This window comes from Nansenia antarctica (genome assembly GCF_963989245.1).
Source record: "Nansenia antarctica genome assembly, chromosome: 12".
NCBI classification, from domain to species: domain Eukaryota; kingdom Metazoa; phylum Chordata; class Actinopteri; order Argentiniformes; family Microstomatidae; genus Nansenia; species Nansenia antarctica.
This window is the reverse complement of record NC_137682.1, coordinates 14,739,941-14,752,490: the sequence shown is the minus strand read 5'-3', so window position 1 is coordinate 14,752,490 and position 12,550 is coordinate 14,739,941. Positions and strand designations below refer to the sequence as shown.

At 40.2% G+C, this 12,550-nt stretch overlaps 1 protein-coding gene and 1 long non-coding RNA gene across 3 annotated transcripts; one reads left to right on the top strand and one right to left on the bottom strand.

Annotated features, from left to right (window-relative positions):
* Positions 1-520: 520 nt before the first annotated feature.
* LOC308168143 lies at positions 521-2,724 on the bottom strand. Its single transcript, XR_013937723.1, has 3 exons — positions 2,554-2,724; positions 1,050-1,707; positions 521-879 (listed from the first exon to the last, which is right to left on the bottom strand). It is a non-coding gene; the product is annotated as an uncharacterized lncRNA (long non-coding RNA).
* Positions 2,725-3,150: 426 nt separating this feature from the next.
* Positions 3,151-12,343, top strand: dph2 (diphthamide biosynthesis 2). Of its 2 annotated transcripts, none has more exons than XM_080542916.1 (7): positions 3,151-3,241; positions 4,355-4,512; positions 5,355-5,467; positions 5,825-6,045; positions 8,039-8,728; positions 9,369-9,551; positions 11,521-12,343. In XM_080542916.1, exons 2-7 carry the CDS (start codon positions 4,363-4,365, stop codon positions 11,658-11,660), a joined length of 1,497 nt encoding a protein of 498 aa, XP_080399042.1. In that variant the 5' UTR covers positions 3,151-3,241; positions 4,355-4,362; the 3' UTR covers positions 11,661-12,343. The 2 variants fall into 2 exon arrangements, with proteins under 2 accessions (XP_080399042.1, XP_080399043.1); XM_080542917.1 differs by having other exon boundaries at positions 3,191-3,205.
* Positions 12,344-12,550: the final 207 nt, after the last annotated feature.

The window sequence follows — 12,550 nt, the reverse complement described above, 5'->3', positions numbered from 1 at the left end:
AAAAAAAATTCAGACCTGCCAGACGCTTACAGACAGCATCTCATCAAGTAAGAAAATCCATATCCTCTAGTGTTGAATGTGTGAACCTGAAATTATGAAATGCCTGTAAATAATTTCATTAATTCACCAAGCCAAACTACATGTAATGTGTGCTGTTTTAGTTACTAAGCCAATAACACTGTCATTAAATTAACTGCTAATTTTGGGGGTAAAACTAGGATGGAGGACAAACCGCAGTCCAGGAACAAGACAAATGTGCCCGGGGTCAGAATAACTTCTACAGGTAAGCTGTGTTGACAGATGCAACCTTTACACATTTGCTAGTTTACTCAGAATTGTGTGGATTTTCAATGTATTTCTTGCATCTTTGTCAAATGTTTACGGGCAGTGTGCACCAATATGCCAAATGTGATGGTAATGTATGTTTTAAACCTAATGTTTTTCAAAGAAACCAGACGAGGATTGACATCTGAATTTAAGCCGTAGGTATTTTTATTTTTCAGCTCAGTGAAGCAGGGTGCACAAGGCGACAGGAAGAAACCTGTGTACTCGGATTCTGGAGAGACTATCTTCTTGACACAGAAGGTTTATTTTAATGATCTCATCATAAACACACTCCCTACCTTGCAGAAGACCTGAACAGTCCCCAGATCTTTTAATTATGTCATCTTGATATCATCTTCTATTGCTGGCAGTTCCATTGAAATATTATATTTTACAACTAAACTAAATCTACTTTTTTCAGAGAAACAAACAGGAATCTTCCTCCAGGACATCCTCATGTTCGCCACAGGACTCGACGCACTGCCTCCCTCTGGGATCCAGCCACCACCCAAAACTGCTTTTTCTGCGGACATCACGCTTCCCAATGAGCAGAACCTGCGCCAACACAATAGAGATACCGATGGCCATGAATTACAATGAGTTTCAGAACAACATGGACTTTGGGATACAAAATTCCCCAGGGTTTGGACTACAGTAAACTAAACTGGCTTAACTAGATTTCAGTAGTTAAAGGGTTAACTTTGTTCTTTGAAATGTGTACTCACATATCATGACATATCAGCCATGTTCTTCAGTCTGATATAGTTCTGTACACCAGACTGCCAGGTCAAGGCCTGCATCAGACCAAGCCTTCTCTGCAGGTTCTCAAAGTGTCCCTGGAGATGCTGATCTCCACATGGACTGTAGGTAGACTCCGAAACAAACTGGCCTAGTTCGTGTGGTGGGACTTTGAACCAACAGTCAGTTCTGCCAAACCTGTGGGTAACAGTTAACTGGCACACTAACTGTACTGTTTTCATTAAAACATTTTGTTATAAATGTATCATTGTATCAAATAATCATTTTTTAGAGAAAAGTATTTCAATTGAAAGCTACTCAACAGGCAACTACAGTTGATTGCATTTTAGACAATTAGAAGTACATGTGAATTGTGAATGTAGAAGTACAAGAATGAAAAAATAATTGTAATTGATAGAACCAAACCTGTGAGGCAGGTTGTACATGACATCTGGTTTCCCAGATGGACAACGAGACTGGTGAACAGGTCTGATGGTGTGTGTGTTCCACTTTTCCCTGCATTCATCAAGGTCCCGCTGTAGCACACCCATGAACACAAACCGCACTAGGCATGTGTGCTCATGACTGCCACTGAACAAATCTCTCTCCCTCAGGTCATTCATGAGGTCCATCCAGAATTGAGATCTGAAAAAACACTCAAATTAGAGATGTAGTTTGTTGTAGGTGATGCATTTCCATGTAATGGATTTAGAATTAGCATAATGATCATCAAACAACAGAAAACCTGCAGTGCCACAAAAGGTATTTACTAAATAGAAGGGGTCCCTTTGTGTTTTAAGGTGTTTCTGATCAGTTCAGTGGAATGGAAATCAATGCTCCAACAACTAGATGTACCACCAAGTAATCAGAACGAATGAAATTCCATGGGTATTTTAAGATATACTGTGTTCCCTACTAGGGGTGTAAGAAATATTTTAAAAGTTGAGGACACCTCTGTTTGCGGAAGTATGACCACCAGCTTTCGATTCGTTGGTTTGCTGTTGAGGAGCCATACATATTACTGGCAGCCCCAGCAAAGTCATCGGTGTGTGAAGATCTTAAGCTGTTTCCATTTTGTGCAATTTGTGTAAGTCGTGGTGTAAACATCATAGACGGCAGAAAAACTCCTGCTGCTCCAGAATATAAATCTAGAGATGAGATTCTAGGTTTTGAGGAAAATAAACCTATTCCTTCTTCATCCCCATATCCCTTCCTTTAAAACTCATCAATAAAACATCACAGGGGGTGTGTGTGTGTGTGTGTGTTCCCTCATCCATATTCCTATTACGGTAGAGATGGGGGGAAATACAGTACCAGAACACACAAACACACACACACAATTATAGTATGGAACCCCAGCCAGGCTGAAGAATCCCTCCACTGCACAAGCTTCTACGAACCCTTCATAGGGTGTAGGGCATAGAATTAACCCTTCGGTTTGAAATACAGCACATGTTATCTGCAGACATAAATAAGAAATATAATATGTACCTTTTATGTCGCCTCTTCACTCCACAACCTCTTCAGAACTGCTTTTCGGAACTTCAAAAACACGTCTCCGGTCCGTTCCACTTATCGTTCCCCCCCAGAACACTTCCGTTGTGAGAACAGTTCCGTTGTGTTGTGAACTGAATTGCAGCGTTTTTCTACACTTCCGTTGTGTTGTGAGCTATATGCAGCGCGTTTCTCTATTTGCAGCGTTTTTCTACACTTCCGTTGTGTTGTGAGCTATATGCAGCGCGTTTCTCTATTTGCAGCGCGTTTCCAGTATGCAGCGCGTTTCCGGTATTTGCAGCGCGTTTGCCCTTGTCGGCCACCGTATTGTAGCGTTTTCTTGTTGCATGTGTTGTCGGGGGTTGTATGTGTTTTTGACTTTGTATCGTTTCTGTATTTGCAGCGCGTTTCTGTATTTGCAGCGCGTTTGCTGTTAATGTATTTGTTTTGGTCTTTGCAGCGCGTTTGCCCTTGTCGGCCACCGTATGAACACAGTGATGTGCATATGCTTTTATTTTGAAGGACACAGAAAAATCGCGACACGAGGAGATTAGACGAAACCACGCCCATTTCCGCATATGACGGACCGGAAGCGAATCCTCAACGCAAACACAAGTTTGTCTCGCTTGGTGTGCTTGCTCAACTACACGTGTGTACACTGCTACATTTATATTTTCTCTGACATGTAAGCACAATTAATATTGTTCGGTGGCCATGTTTTCATAAGAAACCTTTGTCCGATTATACTTATCATCACCAAGCCTTTTGGGGTTATATGCTTGGTGAGCCAATTAGCCAGCTAGCAATGACAGGGATGCATTTAGGTTCTCTTGTTTTTATGCTACTGGACAACATCATGACTGTTCAATGTTCATGTAGTGAGTCAAGGTAAAAGCAGAGGTTGTATTGAAAAGATCTTAGCCCAGTCTGTAACCTCGTATTCATTTGTTTGATTTTGTTCTCATGTAATGTCATTAGTATATCGGCGATTAAAATTCAGGCAACTCGTGATTGAGGATCAGGCTTGTGTCATCTGTTCACAGAACACCGGTTTAGATATCCTCGATATGGGCGCGTGCACGCAGACATAAAGAGTCGATCTGTCGAAATGAAGATACTCCACTCCGCAGCGGTCCTACTTATTGCGCAGCACTCCAACTTATTGATCTTTAATGAAGACGAAAAATAAGATGTAAAATAGTGCAATACTGCCGCAATTAACAAGGCGAGGGAAATGGTTTGGCAAGAAATTGCTGACCGATGAAATGCGTAGGTCATACTAGCCCCAGTTATTGTTATGATGTATTATATGTTTATAATGAAACAGGTTTGTTATTTGACGTGTATAGAGCTGGGGATCAATCTATTGAACACGCAGTTGGCGTTGTGGAGGCGGTTATGGGTCATCGAGAGGGACGTATGCAAAGTTCATAACGGGGCAACAGGGCTGAGCCTTAGACTTTCAGTACTTATTACAGCGCCACCTATAGACCAATGGGTGCTCTTTTGGGGTTTATGAAGAGTGGTGGACATTTCATATGGCTAAAATTGGACATTTCATATGGCTAAAAACAAGTTTTTGCAGTATACCGCCCAGGTCCCAAGAATAATAAGAATAAGAACCCCAACAATTACAACACAGTTCAGCACTCTGTGCTTGAAACCCTAATAAGTGAGGAACCAGTGAGGAACATTCTTGATCCAATCTGCATGACTTTAGAGCAGCTAGACCTATAGCTACTACTTTGAATTAGTCAATTAAAGGTGAACAGTGTGTTTTACTGTACTTTATCCATAGATGTGACGATGGCGGATGCATTCAGCAGCAACAGTGAGCTGATTCTTCAACGTATGCTAGACGTGACAATAGAAAGGAATGTTCTCTCTGGGAATCTACAGGATCTCTATCAGATCAAGGAGACCTGTCAATTCATCAAGGATAATGGTTTTAAAAAGGTACAGTATGATAAGGATTCTCACACCTCAATATGCTCTTAAGTATTGGAGGCACAAGCAAATGTGCAGTGATGTAACTCTCTTATGAAAACTGTGATTTATTTAGCTGTCCTTTGCTAGCACCACCAGCTCAGTGGTCTTGCGGTTAGAGTGTCCGCCCTGAGATTGGGAGGTTGTGAGTTCGATCCCTGGCCGAATCATACCAAAGACTATAAAAATGGTACCCAATGTCTCCCTGCTTGGCACTCAGAATTAAGGTTTGGATTGGGGGTAAGACCCGGCAGCAACATACCAGCGTCATGTCCAGGGGGTGTACTTGTACATCAAGCCACCTCACGCTACGGAAACAGGAGATAGGCCGCTCCTGCCCTAATGGCTGTTAGAACCACCGGTTCTCAAGGCTACTTTGCTAGCACCATAATGAAATTGAGTATATAAATCTTGCCCATCATCGCAGAAATTAAGATGGTGGGTATTAGTTAATTGAGGTATATAAGCGACTGGTCAGTCAAGTTATTGTAACCAGTATACATATTGCATAAAAAAAATTTGACATGCAGACTAGGTATAAATAAGCTACAGTGCCAAGAATAAGTGTTGGAGGTCTTTACTGGTCCAACCAAACCCAATAACCCGGGACACAAGCGGGTCCGTGTCGGGCCGATGAAGACATCTCCGTTACCAGCCCTTTAGTAGAGCCGAGGAGAGAATGACAATAGAAAGAAGAAATACATTCAAACTCAATTTATGGAAAGGCGTATCTATGCAAATGTATACACTAATGCATACAATTGTAAGTGCTTGCCCGAAGACTAATTAACTATGAACATTGGTATCCTTAGGTTGCTTTGCAGTTCCCTGATGAGCTCCTAGTTGATTCAATTCCAATTGCTACAGAGATTGAGAAAGGAAGTGATGCAAAATTATTCGTACTTGGGGACACATCCTATGGCAGGTAAGCAAAAATGCAAGTTTAGTAATTTGTTAAGTAGAGGGTCATGATTTATGGATGTTAGCCAGTAACCACTGAAATGATATTTGAACTGTTTTTGGCTCTTCTTTTTTTTCATAAACATTTGAGTACAGTTGGGGTGGATTTGCCAGGCTGAAAGGCTGCTGGTTTGGTACCTGACCATATCTGGTACTAGGCCGCTTATAAGCGTGCGAGGGACATTTGTTTCAAGTGATTAACAGAAAGCAGTAGTTGTATTCTCACAATATCCTCTACAATAACAGTGGTAGGGGGATTGGTCAATACAACTGAAGAGATACTCTCACAATACTCTGACTAAACTGTACGGGGAATTTCCAGTTGTTGTGTAGATGAGGTTGCAGCGGAGCATGTCGGAGCAGACTGCATAGTGCACTACGGGAGGGCTTGCCTGAGCCCCTCCACGAGGCTTCCCTTGATGTATGTGTTTGAAAGGAGAACAGTGGACCAGGAGAGATGTGCATCATCCTTCAGAGACCTCTACCCTGACAGACAGAGTCATGTCATCGTCCTTTACGATGTTAACTATGGTCACATTATTGGTAAGCATCTCAAACTTCAGTGCTACACAATTACCTATCCCCTTTGTCTCAAGTTTAGCGATTCATTTGTCTGTCCAACATTTACACAAGGTGCACTTTCCATACCACCAGACCTGATATGCATTAAGGTGCCTATTCTGATTTTCTTGCCCTCATCGCCTTTTACGCACTTCTGGCGCCCCACTTTCCAACATTTGGTGTTTTCATTTTGAAAACGTGCACGCGAAATAAGCGTTCCAGACTTCACAAATTTGAAAAATCGCACCTTTGGTGGTCAAGAGAAATCATCTACGATTTCAATTCAAGGTGTATTTGTCTGAGGAATTCCTGTATAAAACTATAACATTTATTTTAAAGGCAGTCATTCTGGACAGTAAAATATAAAGACTGGACTTATCATTGTCATTAAACTTTAAATAATAACTAAATAGCCTGCCCCTTGCCATAGCCCACCTGGAGTGAAGTTGAATTGTGGAGAATAATGCACCAAGTTTGCCATGTGGGGATGAATCGTGCTTAATTGGGGTCTTCAAAGCAGTGCAACATGTTAGCTGAAAGCTCTCGACTAGACAAGTTAATCTTCAGATTTAAGTCCAATTGAACATGCATTTAATTTCCTGACGATATGATTTTAGGCAAAAAGACCTCAAAACAAACAACTTAAGAACTGCAGTACAGGTCTGGCAGAGCATCATCAGAGAATATACCTAGAATCTGGTGAGGTCAATGGGTCGCAGACTTCAGGCAGTTATTGCATATTTGGATTGTCGACCAAATACTAAACATGAGTACTTTATACTTTTGGATTTCTGAAACCATTTGGAGCCCTGAAACCATTCGTACCATTTGTACTGTAAATGGTGAACACAATCAGGAAAAAATATTGCGAATCTCTGCTTTGACCTCATAGTAATTGTTTTCTTATCAAATCCAAACTGTTGAATATAGAGCAAAAATAAGACAATGTTTCCTCTTTCCAATACTTATGGGATGGCACTGTATGTATGTTCAAAATTGACTTAAATCGGCTGCACCTCTATGACCGCAACACAGCAGTTCCGATCCCACGCCGTGGAAATAGTCCTATTGTAACTGTTAGTTATTCAGCCCTGTTTTCATGAAAAATGGCCCTGACTCCCACAAATATTGGTAACTTTTTTGCCCTCACAACATTTTGATGCCATTTCTGAAGGGGGCGCTGTAGCAACACATGGAATTTTTCAAATTTGAGAAGCCATAACCGTTGAACCGTTTTTTGAACTTTTGTCCTAGAGACACCAAATCAACACTGGCAGGTCCGCCTTCTCGAGATGAACAAAATGCAAGTAGGACTGACGCATCCTAATGCAAAAGCTGCTTCCTAATAGGTTTTCCACTATTTAGAATTGTCTGAAAACCACAAAAAAAAACTTCTTCAAATATACCATAAGTCCGAATGACATGACTTGGTACATCAGAAGTATGTACCGGTCCCTAACAAATTTGAGAAAGAAAAGTCCCCATGTCAAAAAATTACCACGCTACAGGCAATGAATCATCATAATTAATGAAATATGAAAATAAGCTTGTAAGTCCGATTGACACAAAAATGGTTACGTAATATGTTTGTACCAGTCCCTGCAAAGTTTGGGATGGACATGTTCATACTTCTAAAAATACACAGCTACATGCAAATTAATATGTACCATATGCAAATAGGACTGTCAGTCATTGTTAGTCGAAGCAATCTCAAAGTTAGTGTGTTTTGAGACAGTGCCATAACAGATATGTGTACCACAGTTTAGGTAATTGCAGCTTGCAGCTATGTTTATTATTATTATTTGCTGATTAGGCTAACATCTGACAATGACCTGAAATGATAAATGTAGCAATATGTAGCTTTTCCCCCTTGAAAAGATCACTAGCAGACCACAACATCTCTTGTGTGGGGTGTACACAATTGCCTTTCTAACCACTTATTCAATAATGATTTTGTTTTAATTCCTTTCCTCAGACAGTCTCCTGGAGCTCCTGTGCACTGAGTATCCAAACATTGTCGCCTCAACCCTTCTTGTGGATGGAGAACTTTGCTACAGTCATGGACAGACACACCGACAAAGCAATGACAGCAGTCACTCAGGTCAAAACGATGAACAGGTTGTTAACCAGTTTGGAAGACAATACATCTTAAAAAGTGGACTAAGCATTGAGGACTACAGTGTGTTCTTTATAGGACATGAAGGAGTAACCTTGACAAACTTCATGATGACTTTAAACCACTGCTCTTTCTGTTCTTTTGACCCTGTGACTATGACAGGAAGGCCAGAGTCAATCAGTATCAACCGGGCCTTGATGAAGCGATTTTACGCAATCGAGAGGGCAAAAGATGCCAGAGTGGTGGGCATTCTCGTGGGCACGCTTTGTTTTGCAAACTTTCTCAGTATTATCGAGCAGCTGAAAGAAACCATCCACAGAGCTGGGAAAAAGAGCTACATGTTTGCCATGGGTAAACTGAATGTGGCCAAACTGGCCAACTTTCTAGAGATCGACATTTATGTGTTGATTGCTTGTCCGGAGAACTCGCTGTTGGACTCCAGTGAGTTCTACAAACCTGTCGTGACCCCTTTTGAGATGGAGGTGGCTTGCAACAAGAACAGGGAGTGGTCAGGAGAATACGTCACAGACTTTCGGGATCTCCTTCCTGGTAGGTTTGGATCTACTTCCTCAATTGAATTTGTTAGCGTTTTATGAGTAAGTAGCTTATAATATTCAAGATATTGTATGTTTTGTGATGTTATGTAGTAAAATTAGTCAAAGATGTGAATTGTATGCAGTGAATACTTTTATGCATGTCATAGGCTCCTCTTCCAACTTGGCTCATAGGTCCAATTTAGGTAAATAAGTAAATATAAAAGGTAAATATAGAAACCTTTACTAAATTGGCAATTCTATAAACGTACATGTTTATTAACATGTTAACTGTCAAACGTGATATATCCTATGACTATCCTATGACTATGATGCATCTAATCATTAACAACATATTGGCAATATGTTTATATATATATATAAATATATATATATGTCTACTACAACGTATTAGCTTTTATACATAAGCCCGGCAACTTTTGATAATTTTACTTGGTTTGGAGGGGACAGACCCAGACTACATAGCAGGGTCGTACAGGATATCCAACCCCTAACCTTCATCCATGTTCCATTGCAAAGATGGTAGAAGAAATCACGCTTTATCATTGTGTCGCATATGGGAAATTGCCAGAGGGTAAATCAGACAGAAAATGCAGTGAATGAGTCAGCATAAAGTACCATACTGTCTGTTTCAGGTGGATCCAGTCATGTGCCTTTGGCAAATCCTGAGGAGCTGGAGGACAGCACTGACATGTCACTGATCACTGGAGCTCTACGAACAAGCTGCCTACCCACCTTTGAGCCAGCCACTTCTTCACCTGGCTCCTCTCTCATCCCAAGGAACCAAGGACTTACTGTGGCCAATGCTAACACTGCTGGTATGTTATGCTATTCTGGTCTATACAGTTTAATTGTTGTGTGAGTTAGTTCTGGTAGTTCTTGGTGGCTGAATGATTTACATTTATATTTTTGGCATCTAGTAGATGCCTTTATCCAAACAAATATATTCGTCTAAGTGAGTGAATCATCTATCCATCAGTCATTGTAAGAAAAAGTAATTTATGCTATGACCAGGGGCTATTGGCAGTTACAATGCTAGAAGAACTAAATAAATGTTTAAAGGCTAAACACAGTAGGTCGGTTGTAGGTCAGACAAGAGGCCAGCATTGCCTCACCTTGATAAACATTCTTCTGCTTCAGACAGACTTATAGAGAAGAGGAGGATAGGATGATCTGAACGTCTGCATTCCACTTGTCTCACACTGATTAAAGACCGACTGTCAGTTGAACTTTTGAGCAATGAGAGTTTACATGTATGGAGTAGAGATTCACTATAATGGGAGAAGTGGCTATATCCTGTGGAAATGTCAGTTTTGTTTTTTATCAACACTTACTCAGTTTGATTTATGAGTTTTATGTAGAGTGTCGTGTTCAAAGGAAAGTTCAGGCTTTTGGAAGTTAGACATTTTCCACTTACTTTGGGTGTTGGAGGCTCATCCAGAGACTTTCTTTCTGTCATATTTCCATTCTTGAGGTTTCTTTGGCTGCATTCAGCCATACCAGTGGACGTGAATGCAAGCAGCAGTTCTCTTTTCAAAAGCACAGCAATGTGCTTCAAGACATCTCAGTTCAAAATGTAAAATTTGATTTTTACATTACATTGTCTAATTGTCTTTTAATTACGTTTGCTCTGTCGTAAGGCAGAAAGCGGACATAGCACAGGCATAACAGGAAGTATTCTCACTTTGACTAATATACGGTGCCCTACATGTTCAGTTGGATTTATTTTAATTACTTCCAATGACTTTGGATCTTGTCGAGACAAGATGTTTCTGTACATCTGGACACAAGATGGTGTGTTACATTATGCAAACCCAAACCATAACACCCCCTCCACCATGTTTCACAGATGGGGGTGGTATGCTGTACATTTTGGGCATTTATTTTTTTATATTGACATTTTGGGCATTTAGCAGACGCCTTATTATTTATGGTGAGCATTCTTCAGTTATCCACTGTGGATGTCTTCCTTGAACTACCAGTCCGTTTGCCATTGCTGAGCTCATCATTCCTTCCAAAGCCTATGGTTTATGATATAAGATGAAGTTTTTCTGATTGTCCAGCCTAACAATGGCTTCTTTGACTTTCATTGACACTTCTTTGGTCCCTAGTTGACAGACACCAATAGCAGGCTGAGGCTCTAACGGCAAATGCAAAGCTGAGAATCAATACTAGACATTGGCAGCTCTCCTATGCCTGCACAATTTTTTTTATCAATTGTTTGATTGATCAAATTCACATTTTTGGAGTATAGAGGCAAAAGAAGAAAAGATGCTTCACTGTCCCATTACTTACACAAGGCACTGTACGTTTATGATTGTAATAGTGGAAATAACATTTGCTTTCATATCGATATGCATGTATAGCCCACAAAGAGTTGAGATGGCTGGAGAATTCTTGTGGAGATGTATTTAGTAGTCATAGGCCTATGTATAGCGTGCAGGTGATCCCATTCATGTACACTGGTATGGTGAAATGCTGGTCCTGGAGCCAGCCAGAAGAGTTCAGGAATATGACAGAAAAATGTCTGGGTGAGCCTACAACACCCAAATTAGGTCTAACATCCAAAAACCTGAATTATCCCTTTAACTGTCAACTGTTTGGATGAAAATGTCGTTATTGCTGTGGGCATGTGAACTTCAGTTTGATACAAATGGTTGAAGCAAAAATGGAAAAAAAACAAAGACAAATCATTGTTTATAGACAACTTAGTTTGTAATAAAAGTATTTTTTCTGAGTAACAATAATACTTCCGTTTACATTCTCTAATTCTATCATCTGTTTCAGCGTCGTTCCTGGCGGGTCGTAGCTGGCAAGGACTCGAGCAGAAACTGGGAGAAACACCTGTGGTGAAGGCAATAAAGGGGAGGAAAGGCATTGCCATCACCTATGAAGAGGAAGGGGGGAAAATTGACCTTTCTTCTTGAAGTTGCCGATGAAAAGGATAGTTCACTCTAAAATGTAATTTCTGTGATAAACCACATACATTTTTGCATTTACATTTTTAACATTTAGCAGACGCTTTAATCCAAAACGATTTACAATTAGAGATTACAGGGACAGTCTCCCTGGAGTAATTTAGGGCCAAGTGCCTTACTTCAGGGCACACTAGTGGTGGTGTTCTGTACCTCCAGTAGAAAAATCTACTGCCCAGTTTTCACATTTGTTACGCTAGATTTTTGTTCAACAACACCCCTCAAAACTGGCTTATATGACAGAGGTTATAGATTTTAAAAAAAACATGACTGGAGAAAAAACAACTTCCCATTCTTTTAATCTTCATTCATCTTTTAATGACAGACAGGAGAGATTGTTTATTAATAAATAATGAAAACCACTATTTTTGTGCACTATTGTATAATTTGGTAGGGTAATTTTAGTGCTTTGTACTAATTGCCAAATGTCAGGCTCAACAATATGTGAACGTTATACAGGGTATGTGGTTAAACACAGACCGTTGATTTTAGACTGAACTATCCCTCTAAGCTTCTCTTTGAAAAGTACCTCAATCAAGATGATTAGAAATCAATGCTAAAATGTTTTGACAAAATCAGTCAGTACAGTATGTAAATGATGCTTCAGAGGTCAAGCGATGATTTCACAAGGTTGTTCCAGGTGCAAATGTGTATATGTGTATATACAAACTGAAAATAAATACAATAACAATGCAATGAGTCTCAGTTGCAGGCGGAGAGTGAATTTGAGATTTTTCCACAATGTTCTAGCTCTATTTAGTCTGACACAGTAACATATATTTTGATTCTGACACTTCTACAGTCACCCCACAGGTGTTAGCTTTCATTTGATACCAAGGCCC

Bases quoted from the DNA above. Each gene is read 5' to 3' on its own strand.
- dph2 (XM_080542916.1), top strand. From the start codon at position 4,363: ATGGCGGATGCATTCAGCAGCAACAGTGAGCTGATTCTTCAACGTATG. The intron at 4,513-5,354 runs GTACAGTATGAT...TGGTATCCTTAG, and splicing joins AGGATAATGGTTTTAAAAAG to GTTGCTTTGCAGTTCCCTGA. The intron at 9,552-11,520 runs GTATGTTATGCT...CATCTGTTTCAG, and splicing joins GGCCAATGCTAACACTGCTG to CGTCGTTCCTGGCGGGTCGT.